General features: G+C 53.5%; 5 protein-coding genes across 5 annotated transcripts; 2 read left to right on the top strand and 3 right to left on the bottom strand.

Moving 5' to 3' along the window:
• Positions 1 to 1654: 1654 nt before the first annotated feature.
• G647_02548 (small COPII coat GTPase sar1) lies at positions 1655 to 2619 on the bottom strand (the record flags this gene model as incomplete). The annotated part of the gene is made up of 6 exons (XM_008726897.1): positions 1655 to 1695; positions 1749 to 2048; positions 2105 to 2170; positions 2242 to 2281; positions 2434 to 2537; positions 2601 to 2619. The coding sequence occupies 6 exons, from the start codon at positions 2617 to 2619 to the stop codon at positions 1655 to 1657; spliced, it is 570 nt and encodes a 189-aa protein (XP_008725119.1).
• Positions 2620 to 3446: 827 nt separating this feature from the next.
• G647_02547 (uncharacterized protein) lies at positions 3447 to 5684 on the bottom strand (the record flags this gene model as incomplete). The annotated part of the gene is made up of 1 exon (XM_008726896.1): positions 3447 to 5684. The coding sequence occupies one exon, from the start codon at positions 5682 to 5684 to the stop codon at positions 3447 to 3449; it is 2238 nt and encodes a 745-aa protein (XP_008725118.1).
• Positions 5685 to 11260: 5576 nt separating this feature from the next.
• Positions 11261 to 12091, top strand: G647_02546 (uncharacterized protein; the record flags this gene model as incomplete). The annotated part of the gene is made up of 1 exon (XM_008726895.1): positions 11261 to 12091. One exon carries the CDS (start codon positions 11261 to 11263, stop codon positions 12089 to 12091), a length of 831 nt encoding a protein of 276 aa, XP_008725117.1.
• A 2791-nt stretch (positions 12092 to 14882) lies between these two features.
• On the bottom strand, positions 14883 to 15960 carry G647_02545 (uncharacterized protein; the record flags this gene model as incomplete). Its single annotated transcript, XM_008726894.1, has 2 exons — positions 14883 to 14999; positions 15076 to 15960. 2 exons carry the CDS (start codon positions 15958 to 15960, stop codon positions 14883 to 14885), a joined length of 1002 nt encoding a protein of 333 aa, XP_008725116.1.
• Positions 15961 to 18705: 2745 nt separating this feature from the next.
• On the top strand, positions 18706 to 20610 carry G647_02544 (uncharacterized protein; the record flags this gene model as incomplete). Its single annotated transcript, XM_008726893.1, has 1 exon — positions 18706 to 20610. One exon carries the CDS (start codon positions 18706 to 18708, stop codon positions 20608 to 20610), a length of 1905 nt encoding a protein of 634 aa, XP_008725115.1.
• Between the last annotated feature and the right edge of the window lie 768 nt (positions 20611 to 21378).

Genomic DNA, 21378 nt, shown 5'->3' with positions numbered 1-21378 from the left:
GGTAGAGTCAGGTAGGGTCAGGTAGAGTCAGGTAGGGTCAGGTAGAGTCAGGTAGGGTCAGGTAGAGTCAGGTAGGGTCAGGTAGAGTCAGGTAGAGTCAGTAGGCTCGAGTACAGTAGATCTACTTTTCGAAGCGAGCCCACATCGGATATATTCGTGAGATGAGCTGGGTTGGCAGGGAGACGTCCGTTCAGCCATCCAGCCGTTCGGCCGTCCACAGGATCATAGAGAGTCATGATCGGGGCTGCTAGTCATTGATCAAGCATATGATACTCCGTGCACGAAATAGATACGCGATATATCTCGGTAGATCAGAGGATGTAGATAAGGTACTGTGGACGACACAGACCATACAGACCATACACGAATGATGCACGAACGCTATAGACTACACGACACGCGACAGTGGATGATATAGGTAATATAGGTAATATAGGTGACGCAACAACGGGATAATATAGGCAATATACTGTAGGTAACACGACACAGGACACACAGAATCCTGAAATCCCCAAAACCACGACATGGCATGACATGCGCACACCATCCGCGCTTCAAAAGTTCGCGGACCAAGGACATGCATTGGATGGACATGGGTGGACGGTATAGGGATATGGCACGAGTATGTATTCAAAAAGAGAAACGCCAGTGTTGAGATGTGGTCATCGACACTTGTCCAAATGGGCTCAGCAGCAGTATGCAAGGGTAGGGCATGGCAGGGGAAGATAGTCCCTGCAGGTGAATCTGAATAAGACCTTCGCTGCCGGCCGTTTCTCCTTCGAGCCAGGGTTGACGCCCAAGTGACGCCATGTCGGTCGAGCTCTGGGGTTTGTCCAGCCGTGGAGCGCGAACTTTGTGGTCAGAACGAGGACGAGGAATCGGAGGAGGAGGACTCATCAGAGCCAAGGCACGCGTGCCCAGGAAAAGGCAGGTGATAAAAGTTGTAGAGGTGCATCTGAGGTTGGACGCGAACTTGGGCTCTGGAGCAAAGGTATAAGATTTATAGCCAGAATCGAAAGAGCAGGACGAAGACAGTAATGAGTCGCGCGAAGAAGCATGGAAAAACTGCAGCGTACTCTCTGTGAACCGGACAGCAGAGAGAGTAAAGGGTAAGGCTAGACAAGCTGAACGACGCATCTCCCGCACTTCCCTGCGAGTGGTAAGTAGGAGCAACAAACAGGGCCAACATTCTGCGCAGGCAGTCCAGCTCATCACAGACTCAGCCGTATGAAATCTGGCTTGCTGATTGAGGCAAGGGTGGGAGTGTAGTGCTCGACGATAACGGTCTGAGGACAAGAGAGGCTTTCCTTCCTTTAGATCATGTTCGTTCTGCATTGGAAAGGCGGTGTTTGACAGTCTCTAAATGGCCCAGAAGCTGATGCCTACGCCAAAAAGTACGCCGTTATCTTCTTCTTCCAGTCGTCAGAGGCCTAGTTTGGGTGATGCGTGAAATGCGGTGACAGAGGCTGCTGAATCCGTTCGGCTTGGATGTGGTCTAGCTGCCGAGAGGCTGTGGGTTGTCTTGATGGATCTCTGTTGTTGTTATTTTGTGCGTGACCTGCCCCACTGCTCGGTCACAGCCTTGGGTTGAATTGTCGTGATGATTGACCACTCGCTAACATGCATAGCTGCTCACGTGCTTTACGTTGCTAACCTAGACGTATTGCGCCAGCCACCTGATGCCCTCGCCATAACCTAGTGGGAGCTCATCAGTTTCAATCCACCTTCAAATAGTTCATCGTACTCACCCTGTCTCATGACGACGCTGCACATGAAGACCTCGATGGGCCTGATCCCCTCCAGCGGCACCTTTCCTTTCCCTGTCGTCTGATACAGTCCCAATTGGTGTCTCAATTCGTCCTCCGACACGGCATCTGGGTGATCGATCTTGTTTCCTAGAACCAGGAAGGGTATTTTGGCTAGATCTTCCATCGCGAGAAGAGCATCGAGTTCGGCTTTTGCCTCGGGGAGACGTTCATGGTCTTTTGCATCAACGAGGAAGACGATGCCGGAGACTTCGGGAAAATAGTTGCGCCAGAGACGGCGAGCTGGATGATTGTCAGCCCTTGAGGTACACCGATGATATGACCGGCATCAGGCGTACCTTGTTGATGGCCACCGAGATCAAAGGTTGTGAATCTGTTGTTGCCAATGGCGAGTTCTTCGGAAGCTGTTCAAGTATCGGTCAGTTGAAACGTCCAACTGCGCAGGTTGGAGGAACTGCAAGAACGTAGAACGTACTGGGATGTAACGTAGGCTGGAGGATTGCGACTCGGTCATTCTGTTGCCCAGAGAAAGTCAGTCTTTGGCGTCCTGCCAGCAACACCACTGAGGATCTAAATCGTCTTTGTTGCCCTCCGCTGGTCCGCCACCTCTTCCACCTTTTGACTTGACGTCCACCTCATCCTCGACATATCCTGGCATCAATCATACCTTCAGCATGTGTAATAACGTCGTTTTGCCCGCATTGTCCAGGCCGAGGAACAACAGTTTGGCATGTTTGTTGAGAAGCCCCAGTGAGGCGAGGATATCGTAGACTAAATCAAGCGAGATATATCAGCGTCCTCAGGTCCTACCACAACCGGCAGCGTCAAACATACACCAATTAATGATCCACATATTGACAGGTATGGTGGGTTCGCGAAACTGTGGTTCTGAGGGATGTCAACGACACGACGGCGCCAGGACGAGAATATGAACGAGGATATCGCACGGCACACGGTGGCAGTTTCCCTTTCAAAGTGACGGAGATTCTGGTCCGTCCGTCACGTGACATTACTCGGCGCCACCGCCACCGCCACCGCCACACCGCCAGACAGCAACGAGTAACGAAGATATGTCGCTTGCTGAACCGCCGTCACCCTTCACCTGCTTTAAGTCCAGCGTGACTGAAATCACTGCCACCAGTGTGTTTGAACACAGCTACCCTTTCCCAATCTATTCTGAAGCATTTATGCTAAAGTCTCGGCAGGGACACCTGTGATGGTCAACGCGAAGTTACTCTTTCCAGAAATACCGCTTCTTCAAATCGAGTGATAGCCCATGGCAGCACGACCAAGAGCAGGGAAAACCGCAATTATTGTTTATTGTGATGCATTCATTCGACGCTGCCATCGATCAAGTCTTCTGACTTGAGAGAGCTGGTCGGATATCTGGGGATCATACTGATGATCCATGTATTTACAATGCCAAAATGTAGAAGTCCCTTCTTAGGAACGTGCGCTGTGCATGAAAAACCTGTCGCGCAGGATGCTGTGGATCGAGACATACGCCGGGCAGCGCAATACCCCATGTCGCCGCGCCCAACCCGTCATGAAGTCGTCATAACCGAATGCAAGATCCCAACCCAGGCTATGTTTGAAATCCAGGCCAAGGTAGCCCTTGTGAAAAATCGCCAACAAAATAAAAGTCGATATATGTACCACGGTTGGTTTGTGCAAAGAGAATTAAAGCGAAAGAACCAGTTGGGTTTGTTGCCCGATGCCGTAGCCTCTTGTACGTTCAGCACATTCGAGACCAAGCTCCTTCATTCTCTCGGCTCCACGACCAGGAACAGGCTTGCGTTCGGCTTGCTCCTTGGCCGCTTTGCGACAGTGCTGCCGCCAGAACTTTTCTTTGCGTTTCTGCCGTTTATTCTCAAGACCGGCAACAATGTCGACCGGGCCTCGGACGTGCATGTCCGCACGGGGAGGTTCTTCCACTGCGGGTGTCACAGCTCCAGAAGCGATGTTAGAGATCGAAGGGCTCCCGATGTTGAAGTTCTTGAAGAATGGGTTGGGTGTATCAGGAAGAGATGCTGTCCGTTCCATGCCCGGACGTTGTGCGAGACCTCGAAGCCGTAGCTTTGTCGGAACACCCGTAGTGGTAGGAGAACCACGTGGCGAGCGCAACTTGGCCAATGGGAAAGGCGACCTGTTTCTAGTAGGCGAATGCCCGAACAGTTTCCGAGGCGGTGGTGACCGAGCAGTGATGACTCTGGGCAGCGGTGAGCGAACATTGGGTCGACCCGGTCTCACCCCAGTAACGACGTGAGGCGGTGACGGTGTTTCGTCGACCGGAGACACAATTGAAGACTTCCGACGACCATAATGGTCATCTTCGAACCCGGCGAAGTCCTCCTTGAGCCACCGAGGACCGTCGGAGCTGTGCTGCGACCCATCTATTTCGTCGTCGCTTTCGTTTCCATTGTCTTCAGGGTCGGTGGTGGGAAAGCTCGGATCGATATCTTGCGGAATGGGTACGTGCTTCTGACGCATCCTCTGCTCACGGCATGAGAGGTAAGCTGCCTCCAGTGGGCGGTCCTCGTCGAGGGTGCCGCAGACGAAGTCAGTACTGTCGGGTAGCTCGGGTGTTCCAGGCCTCATTTTTGGTACTTTCGAGGCATTGTTGCGACGCCTTCCAGCCTGCAGCATCATGGAGCGGAGGTGCGAGTTGCTCGAGTGGGTCATAGATTCGACAGAGCTCGCTTCCGATCGCCTCCGAGAACTGAAGTGCGTGATGTTGAGATTCTCGGTGCTCGAAGCGGTATTGGCAGTGAATGGTGCCCAGAACTGATATTCGGAGCCGGCATCACTTTCCTCGTCGGAGCTAGCGAAGCCGCCCTCGTCATCCGACTCATTGCCGCCGTCCGAACCGTCTTCAGAAGGCGCAAAGTCATCTTCGTGGTCATTGACCTCGACGTCTGCCTCAAGATCGTCCTGCTCCCTCTCTTCTTCTTCAGCCTCCTCTTCAGCTTCTTGTCCAATCTGGCGGATGCGGTTCTCCTTTCTCATGCAGTCGTCCAAGGTGAGCTTTTCCCGATGGAAGCTTGGCTTGTCAACCCACGAGTCAGTTTCGTCCTGAGAGGTACCGAACTCGTGGAAAGCAGCCTTGGGCGTTGGCGACAGATTGCCTTTCTCAGAAGTGGTGATCCTGGCTGTCTCGGCTGAACGACCGGAAAGATCGACCGACTCGGATGTTGACTTTCGTCTCATGGCCGGAGCAGGAGAGGGACGACGTGCGGCTTTCACGTCCACTTGCAATTTGGATGGAGCATTCTTGGCCGCTTTCGAGGTGGACTGGGTCGGACATGCAAAGGTAAGGGCGCACTTTCGCTTGGTGACCTCGGGCGCTCCTGACCCTTCCTTGTTCAGGTTTTCTTTGCTTTTCTCCGATTCAGCCCCTCCGCAGGCAAACATTATGCATCGTTTGCGCCCGAGCGTCTTTTCCACTGCTGCCTCGCCCGCCACCGCCACCGTTTCTTTCTCGTCCTTTGTGACAGGAGCAATAGCAACTCTAGGACTAGCTTTTCTGAGATTCAGGATTTGGCTGAAACGGCTCGAAGGAGGAGGTGGGCTGGGCGTAGCGGACCGAGACTGCGATGTGTCGCCGTCGCTGGTCAACTCGGCAGTGGAAGGCATGCTGGCTGTGCTGTGCGAGGACGTCGTCGACAGTCCGCGGCTTGGGAACCCGTGAATATCGTCTTCGTGTTTGGATTCGGCCATGATGGCACGAGTCAGGAGAGACTCGCGACGGCTGTATCCTGGGGCCATGGATCGATTGTAGAGCGTGACGTGTGGGGCGACTGAGGTAAGAGGTGATACCTGATCGTCTGGCGGTTCGTCGGGCTCCGCACCGAGTTCATCGTCGTCGAGAGGAACCGTGGGAGTGTTCGACATTTTGAAGATCTTAAGTAGACTCTGCATTGCGGAGTCTCTTCTGCTGGCGTCCGTCTGGTGTTTTTGATGGTGTGCCATTCGCAGAAGCGGAAGTTGGATAAGGAAAGATCAGAAAACCTCCTTTTGACAGTCTGAGATGGAGATGGACCGATCTCAACCTAGAGAATTACAAAGCACACAGGTACCCGAACGAGACGACCGTGTGTATTCTGGGGTAGGAAATTTGGCCCACTAGGACCGCCGCTGTTATAAATTGGATTTCGACATGGTGTGACCTGCAACGATTCGATACCGCAGTCCACTCCCCGCGAAGTCAGAAAAGATCAGGAGGGGTCGTGAAGGGTCACCAGAGGCTTTGGCGGTTACCCGGAGGAAAACGGACTGGGTGCGCTGGGTGGCGGACTGGTGTCTGCGTTTCGTGCAAGTGCGCAACAGGCAGGAATTGCTGCTGCAAAGGGCTGTGAGTGATATGCGGGTATATGAATAAGTGAGGATGGATTGCTTACGCGAAGGTGGTGAAGAAAGAGAATATGCTGAACAGGAAGAGGACGGAAAGAAAAGGATGGTTGAGGACTAATCGCAGGAAGACGGAGGGGCCTTGGAGAGGGTCGACCAGGTCGACAGGAAACGGCTGCACGATGATTGGGAAAGGATGAAAGATGAGGGAAAATGCTGTGCGGGCAGCCGGCAAAAGGCCCAGCTGATGTTGGAGAAGAGATTTGTGAGGAGGGCACAACAAGCCAGAAGATGCCAGGGCAGACGAGGGACGAGGGACGAGAGGGCCGAAGGGACTCGACTCTCTTTTCTTTGTGACTGTGCGCCGGCGTCTAGCCAGTCATCCACAAGTCAAGTGATTTGTGCACTGGCCGGGTGGGCGAGCAAGCCCTTTTGATTTTCGATCAACTGCTGTTGGTGGGAAGCGGGCACCTTGTCCGTGGGTGGATCGCCAGGCTTTTCTTAGGGTTGCAACTTGCGTGTCGCGCTGTGGGCAGAGGACAGGCAGCGCGGCGCGAGCTTTCAGTCAGTCAAATCTCCTTTTCCGGGCATGGCTGTTGCGGCAAGACGCAAACCCACACAGCCTCCAGAGCCCACCGCCCGCTAATTCTCAAACGGTAGCTCTTTGACTCCTCGGGCTGGGTCGCTGTTGATCAAATCCTTCAAAAACCAGAGGCGCCCGGCTAGCTGCTGCCCACCGCCAACCGCCCCCCGACTCGCGAGCAATGGCCCCTCGGCATCGCCCACTTGCTCGCCTCACTGCAACCACTATGCTGCCAGCAGGATAAATGCTTCGAATGGCCTAACTTATCCACTGTCACCCTGCGGGCTTCTGCGCTTCCACTCGGGCGAGCATGTTAAAATTGTCCCTGCGCGAATGGGTATTGATCGCTGGACGCAATAAACATTGGGCTTGGGATCACGAATTCAGCAGAAACTACCATGTACACTGCGCCGACCCAGCAGCGACAGTATATCCTCGCTGCTCTACATATTTCTGATCAGTATGTGGTCCTACACCACTTCTGCAATATTTCTTGTGTGAAAAAGGAGTGCTAAATTTGTACCTGAGTTTGCAACGTGCGTCTCACAGCCATGTCGATCTCACCTTATGGGGGTGTACCCGGTACCCGGAGTGTTGGGATAGGGCATGTAAAACCTAACACAAGTTCACGGCCTGCGAGCCTGCTCACTCAGGGTACACAGTACGAGGGGTACGTACTCGTCCTCGTCCGCCGCTGAGCCCGATCTGCAGGCCTATGTTTACCAAACGATCAACCTTCGGTAATATTCAGCACGAGAAACAAGTACAGTAGGACCCTCCAAGACCCCTATGGTTCGCGCCATTCAGGTTCTCACCCAGTTCTTGCAAGCATTCTGACATGTAATCTTGGCCGTCTTGACGCAATATGACAGGGCCATCTCGGGAATGCGGCCATGCCTGGTACATCTACTCGTAAACTCATCGTCCATCGGGAGTGTTTCTCGTGTTCGAGAGCGTGACCGCGATGATCACTACGAATCCGGCGTCTTAATTATATCTGGGACAACTGCCGGAGGATTATGCGCCGGAAATTCAGTTTCTCGTGGATGCTGTCATCGGTTCTCGAAACCACCACAACGCTTAACCTAGCTACATCATAGACAACAGTGGCCCACATTCGTCGTGCACAGTGCCGCTACGAGAACTGTCACCTCGGTGATTTGTGCCTTGGGTACCTGAAACGCACGTCATATGTCCTTTAGGTCTTTACCCTGCATTATTATTCACCTTGTACCCAGGTTTCATGCTTCACAGGTCCAATGAACCTGCTTGCGAGCATGCCGCCTCCGACACCTCCCGTCATATCATCTGACACGACGTCAACCGAGCCGCGCCACTGATGCCACCGCTGTGCACACCAACTGCGCCACAGGAATACTCCCGCTGCATTTCCACGTACTTGGGACGCCACTGCTCACAGGGGAATTCGTCTTACTACGATGTGAACGTTGACGGCCCGCACGGCTCGCCGGCTTACCTTACGGAAAGAGATACGGTTCCTTACCAGGTTCCTCTGCTATCTGACATGACATCCTACTCTGACGACGCAGGTCTGCTGCTGTCAGGTATCTTCGCTGAGTCTTGTGCCCCACTGTAGCTGCACTCGAACTGGGCGACTGCATCGAAGCGACGCAGGTCTTCGGACTGTAGGTCCAGTCAGATGCAGGGCGTGGCGCGCGATCTCTTCACATGATGCAGGAATCCACTGCGGCCCGCAATTTGAACTGAAGCTCTCTCGGGAGATTTCGAAACGATGGAGTCTCGTTGTCCAACATTGAACACGCAGTCTGTGCAACGGTGCTCCTGGCACGCAGAATCCAAGACCCTACTGCGCAGGTGGAGAAACCTTGTCGGTGAAGTCTCGTCGCATACCCAGTATTGTAGGAGCTTGGACGCTGGAGACCGCTCAATACTCATCAGTAGCTTGCCAACGAAGCATGCGAAGTTGCGGTCGGCGTGCTCGTAGCTGCCACCAGCGCTGTTGCATGAGGACCGAACAGACGCAAGTGCTCGCTCAGTTCATCGACAATGCGGAGAGAGCGCAATTAGCGCGAGATACGCCACGCTACTCTGTCAAGATTGAGCGCGTCTCGGTGGCTGCGGAGGCCATGGCGAAACACCCGTGGGATGTTTAGTGACCACAATAATTTCAATGGCAAATGCGAATTGTCAGTGTTCCTGCAAGATTCGGGATTTCGAGAGAATGTGAGTGGCCTGCACGGGACTGGCGCGCAGCTGGCGAGATGGGTCCAGCCCGCCGACGCTTACACCGTGCTCGACGAGGATTCGTGCGTGCTAGCATGCATTGCCCTGAGGGATTAATGCCATTCGCCATTGTCTGCGAGCATCGGATGTCGTTCATGTCGCGCTGCCGGCCGAGAAAAGCTTGCCTGTACATAGTAGCACTCTGACGCGGTCACGTTCGCTACTCACCCTCACGATTCGCAAATATTCGAGAATGTAGCTGCTGTGTGACGGGTGACACACATAACATGGCGACCTCGTGTCTGGTCGACCTCGTCCCGTCTACAGCCAGCAGCTTGGACACCTCTGGCCGGAGAAAAGCTAAACAAAGGCTAATGCAGCGCAGCTCAAGTGCACGACCTCGCATCTGCCGACCGAGGCTGCGTTTCCACCCCACGCACAAAACCAATTTTTCACCATTTATCCACCACAACAAGACCAGTAGGGAGTCCCTCGTACGTAGCGTGTAAAGCAGCTGTAGGCTCGCATATCGTATCGTGTCTGGAAGCATGCAGCGACCACTCGCCACCACCGGTAGTATTGTACTTTGCATGAGCTCAAGTCATCTTCGCTTCGGCGTGCAGCTCGGTGCAGCGCGTCACATGGTTGAATGTCCACTGCAGCAGTCATGCTGTACTCCCCCCAGCCCTTTGCCACCGACCGAGAGCTGTTACTGGGATGGAGGTACAGTATCGCCGTTTTGGGACGCTTTCTTACCGCATCCGGTAGGTATGCTTGAACTTCGTCCACCAACATCAGCGTAAAGCCAGACAAAAGGTCACAGCGTGCTTCAGACCATGCTCTGTCTTAACCTTCTCTCCCGGGCAGATCCAAGAGCAAAAGTCTCCTTACATACAGATTTGCCATTCTGTCGCCTGTGGGACTGTAATTATGCCCGCGTCTTACCGGACTGTGGTGTTTCAGGCTTTCCGTGGGATACAGTACCCAGTGAAGCTGGGTCAGCACGGCCGTTTAACATAGTACAAACAACACCATGAACGCGCCTGGACGAGAAACCTAGCTCGATCAGGGCGGTCAGCCGGATCCCAGCAATATTTTTGCATTGCTGTTCACTGTCCACATGCTCCTGCACCCTCGTCGCGGCCGCACATGATGGCTCCCTATCTCACCGCACTTTCGCCAGGAAGCGCCAAGCTAAAGTTGGCCAGCCACACCACCGCAGCTTCTACTGGGTATGTTGAGCCCGGGCAAGCAGGGCATTGCCTCAGGTCTACGGAGCAGCAATCATTTTGGCCTACAGGGCAGAACATGCAATAGCGCGACTGTGGATAAGTCTGAAGAAGCGTCTGATCAGCATTGTGACCAGCATTGTGACCAGCATTGTGACATGTCACAATTAGACTCTGTAGTATGTTTCAGTAGGCTCAGCGCATCCGATCTGGTGGGATCTTCTGATCTCTGAAACAGATCTGCCATCCGAGCCTGAGATTCAAAGTTGTGGGGAAACTCGCGCATCGCTCCTGAGTCCACGGAGTACTGTACACAGTACATACCATCTCCACGCCAGCTTACCGGCTACGGACTGCGGGCTGCGGGCTGCTGAAGAAGTACTCACTTGAAAAGATGGAATCAACTAGACTGTCGTTCTTATTAGACACGACATATTCCTCCAAAGGAACAGTCGCGCGGAGCATGCCTGTTTCTAAGCTCCCTTGAGCTCTGCGAGCCCCTAATTAGGTCCGCTCAGTGCTTTCTTCGCGGGCTGCGCATCCGAGTCTGCATGTCCCGAAGTGGATCTCGAGACTCGTTAGCCTCGAGATGTCAACCCAACTACGAGTACATTAACCAACGCCCAGGCAAAGACAAGAAGAAATCATCTGTTCCATGGCCGGACCACTTTCTCGGGCTCCTCATCTCAGGTGAGCCTCACGATGATTGACGCCGATCACAACGCCATTCAGTCCGTCGTCGAGCAATAGTGTGGACTTGGCAGACTCCAGGGGCCGCGTAGACAAGGCTGTCTTGGAGCCTTGGCCTGAGGACCTCAAATTTTGAGCCTCAACCACTGAACAAACTCACTGGCATCGACAACTAGGCGCATGACGACCAAAGCTGACGAAGTGCCGTCCGCAGTTCCAGGCACCAGCATTTACGGTTGATGCTGAGAGCGTCGTGGATCAGCAACACCACCTCGAAGTAATGGGACTCGTACACTGAGCTACGTATCCCTCGGTGCTAAATTCAAGCCGACAAACTCTGACGATCTACGACCGACCAGACTGGCTCGTTACAAGATCTACGTACTCCGGACGCGACTCGTCTCTCTTCGGAGTGTGTGACAGTGTCATCAAACTTCGTAATGGCCTTAGCCACCCCGCCTCCATCCACGTCGCTGATCGAACCGCCTGAATCTTCCGACGACGAGCCAACTATCCATCCACACCTGCAACGGTACTTCGCGTCTCTGACGGACTCGCACGTCAACTACATGCGCTTCTTCTCCGCATTGCTCATCCCCAAGAACTCTCAGCCGCAATTCTTCCGGGACATCAAGCAGTTCCGCGAGCAAGCCACCATCATCTATCTCCTGTACCCCGGCACGTCCGAGGCCTACCGTGAAGTAAGTCGGCGTTTCGTTGGCTCGAGATTTGCCCATCCGTGGTGCCGCGTGCAGAGTGATTTCGGGTCAGGATGGCATCGGGCCAATTGGGTCGGTGGCAACGGCAGACCCAACGAAAAGGTCAAGAAGGAAGAAGAGAGGCTACATCGGCTGTTGGTGCCGATCTGGATTGCCATGAGAAGGCGGATGTTCCCTGGGGACGAAACCATTAGGGAGTGGGTTGCAAGTGAGGATGAGAAGGCCGCCGCCGCCGCCGCCGAGAAGGAGCGGGCCCGACTGAAAGACGAGGAGATTGCTTCTCAGTCGAACCCGCATGTCTTGGCGCCGTCCCCGTCCCTGTCTTCGGGAGCAGACACGATGGTGTATCCCGAACTCGGGTTCGCGACAGGACCTCGGAAAGCATCATCTGCAGCCGCATCTGCATCCTCATCCGCATTGGCGGCATCACAACCATCGAGCCCGGGCGCAGAGGCGGCGTCGAAAATGTTTCTCGGCGTGGCCGTCACGGGCTTCATCATGAGCGACAAGCGCGTCAAGAAATACGTCAAGAAGAAATTGTCAAAGAAGTGATCCATCTCCAAGTCCTGTACGATGTGGGTAGTTAGATGGCATCTGTGCAGTTGTCGATTGAGAGCGTGTGTCTCTGAGACGCAGCGGAACTTGTGATCCTGCTGGTTCAACAACTTCCATCCCCCGTTGATCGGCGACTTCGAACACGCCGCCAGTGTCCGCTGTGGGTGACGAGCTGTCATGAAGAGCAGAAGCTTCGTCTAATGTGTTGATGACGACTTCACCCTTGCTGGGGACAGACCAACTCATTATTCGCGGTATGAAGCCGCCACCCGCGTCTGATGTACCTTCGGACGGAAGACAACGGGCAGACACGAGCACCAAATCACATACAGTATGTGAAGCTGCAATGCCGGGTCCCACTCCTAAGCATATCGCCCACAACCATGACACAGAGCATATCCAACATCCCAGATGGATCTCGATGGGCCAGCTTCAACGATCATTTCGCACGACAGAAAGCCACGGCCTAGAAGGCTATTGAGTTACACTAGTTGACTCAAGTACACCATCCCCCGCTGATCCTGGAGGCATTATTCCGATCCCCGTCGTCGGACGAAGGGGACCTACCCATATAGCAGATATGGAGTAGCTTATGAGACACTAATATTCCCAGTAAGGCGACAAACGGCGATCACGGAAGAGGAAGGGGAAGAGAACAGAGAGAGAGCCTCACACGCCGACGACCTCTACCGAAGTGGGAAACGCATGTGTCATCGACCCGCCTCAGAGAGCCAAACGAATATGTGATTCTGAGTCCCAACTGCTGTGGCAGAGCGACGAGGTACACAGTACAGTAGAGTACAGTACTGTGTACTACGTACCGCGTACTGGCACAGTATGTATCCGTACGACTAAATACTTACGGAGCTCAATGCCATGATTGACAATGACCCGGCAAGGCAGGCCAGGGCAGGGCAAGACAAACGCAAAACAGTCACGGCGTGCTCACTCATCACTGACATGGCGAAACCACCGGCCCGGTCTTTCCAGGCTCATGATCTTCACCAACTGAGTCTTTGCACTGGTCGATCCAACGGAAGGGCTGTGCTGAATATACAGGCCAGCGAGCCGTGCAAGATCTACGGCAAGGCAGGGGACGTTGCCAGGGAATTGGGATGCGTTTTGAGGATATTCCCGTGCAGACATACCATCTTGATCCCACTGGCAGGGGGTTTCACATGGCTGAACTAAAGTGTTGACTCTAGCTTGTTCAATGTATCATTGCTCATTTCTTGTCACGTCGGTACCGGGCACATTCCATTCTCACGTCGATACCGACCAAGGAGAACTCGTTACTTCTTTAGGTTCCTCACAGCAAAGGACCATAAGGAGAACGGTTCCTAAGCAGAGGTCCCTCAACACGGTAGAGAGCGGCTTGGTACCCGCCATTGTGTGAGCCATTTACACAGAGCATGGAGAAACGTGGGCTCCAGCGATGAAGCCTCCGATCTTTACTGATGCGTTCTGTGGAGTACTGAGCGATCGAGCGTCTACTTCGCACCGTTCGATTCCGGATGGATGACAAGATGATCGGCTGCAGACCTGTCACAAAACGTCAGGACTTCTTAGCGGTAAGAGAACGGCCCGGGGTCAGAGCTCAGCAAATGGACGTCGACCAGCTTCTTTACGATATCTTTCAGCTGACTTGTCCGCTGTCTGTACATCGCTCTCGTAGTCCTTCTGATTCGGGGGTCCCTGATAGTTGGCCCCGTCCTGGCGTCGGTAGTACATTCTCGAGCATGGGAGGTTGCTTGCTGTCTGTTTGCAGAATTGTATCTCCCTTCTCCAGGGGGATTTGATTCTGTGCTACACTATACGACGTCACCGTAATGGTCTTGGTCTTGATCAATTCCTCATCAGTAACCGTAATCCGATATCTCGGAGCGGGAGCGAACGCGGACGACTCGATGGCCTTGTAGGAAAGGCTGATGAGACCGACTTGGACCGACCGCGAACAGGGTCACTATTGTGGCCGCCTTTTTCGTTTCCTGACTTGGCGGTGCTATCCTTTGGTGATGGTTGTCTGTGAAGACGGCCTCGAGCGCATTGGAGGCTCGCGGTGCATATCTGTAGGGGTTTCCGACGTGACGGTGACGAATGAGCCCATTGCTTGTTCGGGATACCGTGTCATTGGATCCTTGGAGGGTGAGGGTGATGCAAGACTGGAAATCGCTGACAGGGAATGTGTTGGCGAGACACATCAGTCCCCCCCGAGAGCCACGACTCTTGACCAACGTCAAAGCTAGCCATTGCACTCGCTAGCGGCAGTGGTAGGTGTCAAGGGAACGACCTCGCGATCCCATGGTAAGAGATTGACTTCTCACCAGGCTGAGCGTCCGCGGTCATTCGAGCTGTGATGTGCAGCGGACCAGCTAATTGAGCGAACATGGGCGGGACTTGAGGCTTGCATCGCCGCCGCCCTGATCTGAGTATGGGCTGCTTGCGGTGGGAGGTGCTGGTAGCTGCCTCGCGCTCTTCCACCCCAGCAATGTCACCTACACTTACCTTCACGGTGATGCATTCCTGTATCCAATCATTCATCAAACACCTCTCAACTCAGCTTGGTGTCAAAAACCATCTGCGGGTAGCGCACGTCGGTGAACTTCACTTCCGCCTCTATCTGGTGGTAGGTATGACAATCGCGACCCGCATAATGATTGCTGTTGCAACCTTGCAGGCCGCTCAGAAGCATGACATTCGGATTCACAAGGACAAGCTCATGCTGCCAACGGTCAGATGGAGGAACGGCGCAATGGCTTGCCAATGATTTGAGACTACTTCCATTGCATCACGCCTTTATTTTGAGCAATCTCTCGGCATTCCGGTATGCAATGTCCTCCAGCGTGCTCTCATCGATCATTCCACTTTGCTGTAAGTCCTTCAAGAACTGGAGACCCCATTCGTGCTGTATGATTTCGCGTCAGCCCCTGTTCGAATACCCCACTGCTTCAGACAGATATGGGTGACAAAGATGAACTCACTCTTGCGAACGGATAATCAATCGACATCATTATCCTGTCCGGCTTACACTGCTTCAGCAGTGTTGCCATGGGCGCCAGCGCAAACATTCCACTCGTTGTGATCCAGATATTCTCATCCCACACCCGCTTCAAGCCCCTCTCGGGCTTGACGCCAGCCATCGGCCACTGATGCTCTGTAATGCGAATGATTCGGTCAAGTTGATATGGCAGCATCTCACCCATGTGGCCCAAGATCAACTTCAAGCGGGGGAATTTGTCGAAGAAGCCAGAGGCGAAGAGGCGGAGGATGTGTCCGCCGTTTTCGACGTGCCAACCCCAGGCGTGCATGCTGAGAGTCTGCGCGATGGCATCAGGGTAGTTGCCATCATACAGGAGTGGTTTCGTCTGCTCGTTGTATGAAGGGTGCAAGTAGACCGGGACGTCGAGTTCCTGCGCTGTTTCGAAGAATGGCCAGAAGAAAGGGTCGTCATAGAACCGTCCCTCGCATGTATTGTCGATCAACGCGCCCACGAACTTCAACTCCTTGACGCACCGACGGAGCTCGTCGCACGCGGCTTTCTGATCTTGCATTTGAATGGTCGCAAAGCCAGCGAAGTGCTTCGGGTGACTGGCGGCGGCTTTGGCTGCTTCGTCGTTGACCTTTTGGCATGTCGGGGCATCGAGAGCGAGGAAACTAGCCGCGTGCGAGAGGACTTGCACTGCGACACCAGATTCTTGCATCAACTTCAGACGAGACTCGCCGAGGTCAAGCAGCTCATCTCGACATCGTCGTAGGAGGGCAGTCGTGCTATAAGGATCCTGCTTTGACTTCGATGTGTAGAACTCGGTCGCCGCTTGGGCCCAGAAGTGTTCCTCCAAGGCGATGATGGGATAAGGGAACGCCATATCGGGTACTCCGACAGAAGCAATTCGTCGTCGTGTTTCGATATTCCCTGCGAGCACAAAGAAACTGATAAAACGTCTGGAGGAGTGCTCAGATGGGAGTTAGCAGTCGAAATGGCGGGCTGTTATGTGAGACTCATCTATGTATCTTGAACAGTCAGCACTTAGCAAAGTAACATGCCTGTCGGATGAATTCCGTTGACGCCTCATTTGTTGCTCAACATCACATACAGGGTCGCACTACATAATAGCCTGGATCTCGGGATGTCGCGTTACAGCAATGTACATACAGTAGTTCGAAGGGCGCTCGACTCTCGTGGCAATCCCCTGACCCCCGTACTGGAGGAAGCCTTGCTGGCCCCCCACATTCGTTTATGGGACGATCGGGCTGTCACTCCAGGTACAGTACTCCGTATGTCGTGGCTAGAGTACCATTGCTTAGGCTCCTCTTTCCCCTCTTCGCCGCTCAGCGCTTCGTGGCAAGTGCTGCTCCCTCACACGTACGACTAAGCACATACGGAGCATGCACCATGCAGCAAGTTCATCATTGTCCCCAAACCGCTGCCATGTGATGTCATCCTGCATACGCCCCTCAGGTTTGGGTATGAGCCACAAGAGACTTCATCTTGATTCTCAGGCTCGAATCTATCCCTCCAAGTCTTTTCGCCCTCTATCGAGTCTTCGTGCAAGTGGTGCTGACTTATAGTAACTCGCTACCCTCGGTGCGATGAAAGCGGGCCATTCGGTCCTCCGATCGTTCGATTTTCCGGTCATCGCCTGCGTCGCCACCACTATACAGCTGTTCGTCTTGCTTTCGCCCGGTCAGCACTAGCAAAAGCAAAAACCATGTCACGACAATCAGAGCCATGACGGCCAGCAGGCTCATAAATCTCTGCTATGCATCTGCTGCATTTGGAGGTTCGGTAATCTGCAAGATACTTACCCGTGGATTTTATTGCTTGTCTGTTCCAGACGCTTCAGACACCGATTTTTCCAATACAGCAACACAGGATACGTCGTATGATCCCTCAGCCCCGTCTCAAGCCGGTGGTGTAATCATCGAGTGCATCTACGGTTCTGGTCGAGAAGAAGGACTGTGATATTGCAATATCAGCGTTAATATAGGCAGGCAGGACGGCGACATCAAGGAACTCAGACCGCTGTCGATAGGCGTGGAAAGAGGCAGAACATCCAGCATAGCTGTCGAAGAGCTATTGCTCTTGACCACCAGTCATCTACCTGAGAGATGGAAAATTCATGAAGCTAGCCTGAAGCGCAGCCCAAACCCTCCTGGCCGGTTGAGGACATGACCCAAGTACCGCAACCTAATCTGCGCAACTCGCTTCGCCGAAGTGTAGATTCACGTGTTTCGCAGCTATACGTTTCCAATACGGTCACTGTCTGTAGTCTATGAATAATGTTGTGGAGAAAGTCATCAGCAGGACTGTCCCTTGTGCGCCGTTTTGCATGCTGATTTGCCTGGAAGAATTGTGTCGCAAGTCTGACGAACGCCGGCGACGTTTAATTGCCATGGCCCATCGTCTGTGATACGAGAATCGATCATATCAAACGGCGTGGGAAAAGCCTCTACTAATCTCGGATGCTTGGAATTCCAATCAGCATCAGCTAACAGGCTATCAAGTTTCATTCGACCTGATGCTACCTGAGACCCTCCCCCTGCACTGCCGCGACCAGAGTCAGAAACTACACTTGGGCGACAATCGATGGCCCTGGGCGGAGACCACGCACCAAGCACACTCGAGATCCGTGTGCTTCGCCAGCTCGCTCGCGAATTTAAAGGTCCGCAATGTGTATTTCTATGCAGCGGTGGAGACGGTGGGCATACAGGAGACTCGACGATAGACAAAGATAAAAAAGGTCGAAAGAAAGCCATGAAGGACGGAAGTATTCTTTCGATCATGGTCAAGGGATTAGCAGGCCAGAACGCCGTGTAGTTCATAGAGGAAACTGCATCGCAACGGGCTGGCAGCGAGGGCCGGAGCTATTTGCAAGTCTCATTGAGAAATTCGAGAGCGACAATGTCCATGGGTGCTCGAAAGTCCGTCAATGAGAGTATCTTGAAAATACGATAGAACAATGACATTGACACGACAAGCAGAACGCGTAAATGCCCGGGGTTATTCCTGGAGACACACTATTCCCAATTCAGTAAATGAACTTTTTGACGATTCAATCACTCGAACTTCAATTACGATTCAGATGCGCTTCACCACAACACCAGTCTTTTCCTTGTGAACAAGAACTTGCTTTAACCTCTCACCAAGAGGCGAGCTATCGCTCTTCTTATCACCACTCGATGCCATCGCCTTCACTGCTGTAACTGTACATTTCCAACACCATAGCGCAGTTAATCGCAGTCACTCGAACGCAACTCATCGCTTCTTCACTACCACGACAACCAATTCAATCATGGTTCACACCCGTGGACAGGGCGCCCGACCCGAGGGCTTCTCCGAGATACAGCCTGCAAAACGTGAGAAACAGACGCGTTCAATTACTATCCCTGCACAAGGCCCTGTCATTGCTACCCGTGTTAATTCTGGAGCCCGTTCTTCCTTTATCTTGGTGCCCACCACAGCAGCAGTGTCTACCCAGACTGAATTGGAAACCCGTGATATGGCTACCCAGGTTGAGCAGGACCCAAGACCCAGATCCAACTATCGCAATGCCTCTTCCCAAACTGAGCCCAAGCTAATATGTACTTGTTGTCCCATCCATGTAGTGCCCATGAGCGCAAAGCGACGACGAGAACTCGAAGAAGATACCGACCACAATACCTCCAAGCGACAACGCAAAGCCGCCACACCTGATACACAAAAATTTTTATTCTCCAAGACTCGAAACCGAAGCCTTCTCACCTCCGCGCCACCGAAGCTCAATTCCCGAAACGAGTCCGCCTACTTCGACCGCGCAATCGAACCAGAAAGTCCCGAGTCCAGCCCCACCGCAGTCACGCAGCGTCCCAGTTCTCAAGAACGGACAAGACCGCAACAGCAGCCAGAGACTCCAACCCGCACCGCGTCACAAGGTGGCCTTCTTGGCAGTGTGAGAAAGATCTTTGGCTGGGTCCGAGGAGGCAGTTCTCAGGGTGCGGCAGCAAATCAGGAACAGCCACAACAAAGCAATATTGGCGACCGCGATCCCGACACAGCTGCCGCCGAAGAAGACGATGTCTCAGATCAAGGCAGTCCCTCCCCCACTCCTAGAAGAATCACCTACGAGCCAGAGTCGCCAACTCCCGAGCCGGAAACCGTCGACAGCAGAATCTTCACTCGCGAACACTTCAAAAGGCGGAGAACTGCAAATACCATCGGTGGTCGTGAACAAATCTCCTCAATGGAGCACCCAGTCTTTCAACCAACTCAGATCCTAGGTAGCAACAAGCGCAAGCTTGCGTCTGTCGATGGCCAAGTTCCGGGACCGAGACGAGGTGGTTATGGTATTGATGACAGCTATCTTGATGTTGAAAACGACGTCGAAGGCATTGAAGAGTCGTCGGCGACAGAGGGCCAGCCGTCGACTCCTACGAACAAGCCACCACCACAGACCCCTTTGCGTTCAGCCCTGCGACAGACCCTCAACGCCACTGGACGTTCTGCTAAATCAGTGCGCATCAACTCCGTTCCTACTTCGGCCAAGGCTGTCTACGGGCAGTATGGTCCAGCTGGAGATTATCGTGGCAGCACCTTCGCAGACATGTCGAGCCAGCACACCGATTCGCCTTCAGACCTTCCGTGGGATGTAAGGGCTATGCACTCTCCAGACACAATGCGCAACACTTACAACAATACTCCCCACCGCTATGATCCTACCGTCACCGATCCTACGAATGAGACATGGCGACCTTCACCCGCGAATCCCCGACCAGGCAATTTCGTGCTTCCTGATTTCGAGGATGACGAAGATGATGGAGACGAGACCAGCGAAGTCACACTCGACCAAGTGCAAGGCAAAGTCCCGTCACAACCACCGAGTACACCCAGAATGTCACATGCCGAGCTTCCCCAGACATCCGCATTCGATCAATCCGGATTTACAGGTCACAGCGATAGTATCATGGTCAACGATACACAGGAGATTAGATTGAACAAGGCAAGATCAGATGCACAGAAGTACAAACCCGCCAAGTCTTCACGCCTTTCTCTTAGTGAGCAAGCTCGGTCTCGCTCCTCCTCTCCGCCAGGGTCAGACAGCGAATTTCGTGAGTCGCCGATTGAAGTCAGCACTCCTGAGCCAGTGGGTCACCGCACCATCACCAGTCCTCAGGATACCACCATGCAGACTGCCTCGCCTCTTCAGCCACTGGGCCGTGAAGACCTGGACAACACCATCGTCGATGAAGACGGCATGACCGAGTATGAACGAGAGCACCAGTACGACGCGTGGGCGGCAGAGATTTTCAAGAACGTCCCATCTCAGACATATATTGAAGCAGGCGTCGTATCGTCCTACGTGGACAACCTTGTGCAGAAGACCTGGACTGATCGAGATACCCGAGAAAGTATTGAGTTCTGGGACAGAGAGTTTGAAGAAGGCTTGAAAGCTGCACGCGAGGCCAGAGAACAGGGTAGAGAGTTGATCTGGGTGACAGACCCGGATGAAATCATCGAACTCGAGCAGAGCGTGTATTAGGGCAAGGATGGAAGAAATGTGTATCACAACTCCTAATGTTGGCCAAGTCCGTGTTAGCGTCAAATGTTATGGCTGGGTACATGAAAGAGCGCGTCGTCTGCATTGACGAGCCCAGCGTGCACCCTGCATCCGCTGTTGGCATCATTGAAGCGCGCCATTTTCAACAGTCCAACAATCATGTGCAGTCCACGAGGCCTTTGAAACAAGGAAAGGGGGAACCCTGAGAGGCGCCATGTCAGACTCTTGTGGGCTTCTTGGTCCGGTCACCCTCTGGGGACTTCCCACACGTTGGAATTGAGCTCCCACTGGTGAGTTCCCCTATGGTTGAACTTCCGCTGGTGAGCTCTTTCGACATGTGGTTGAGGCACAGAGGGTGACCTGACCAAAGGAGTGCACAAAGGTTTAACATGGCGCCTCTCAGGGAACCCAGCAATAAGAAGAAGAAAAATAATAGAAGAGGGATCAATACAAACATGGGCGTGTTGTGCTTGGAGTGCTTACTTGTCCTGGTTGTGCTCTACGCCCCTGGTGCGAAGTAGAGCGTGTCATGGCCACAGATCAGAGGCTGCTTGAAATCAGCGCCCTCTTAAGATGTCTTGCCCAGTTCACTGTCCTCAGACAAATTTCATACGACGTGTTTTTCACGCATCGAAGTAATCACAAACGCCCACCACGTGCAAATCCAAGCCCACGTGTTGGCATTGATGTCTCGTCTGGACGGTACCCCTGTCTTCGAAGTTCACCAGCGACACGACCAGACCACACGAC

The sequence above is a fragment of the Cladophialophora carrionii genome, assembly GCF_000365165.1.
Source record: "Cladophialophora carrionii CBS 160.54 unplaced genomic scaffold supercont1.2, whole genome shotgun sequence".
Lineage (NCBI taxonomy): Eukaryota > Fungi > Ascomycota > Eurotiomycetes > Chaetothyriales > Herpotrichiellaceae > Cladophialophora > Cladophialophora carrionii.
This window is presented reverse-complemented; position numbering and strand designations above follow the sequence as displayed.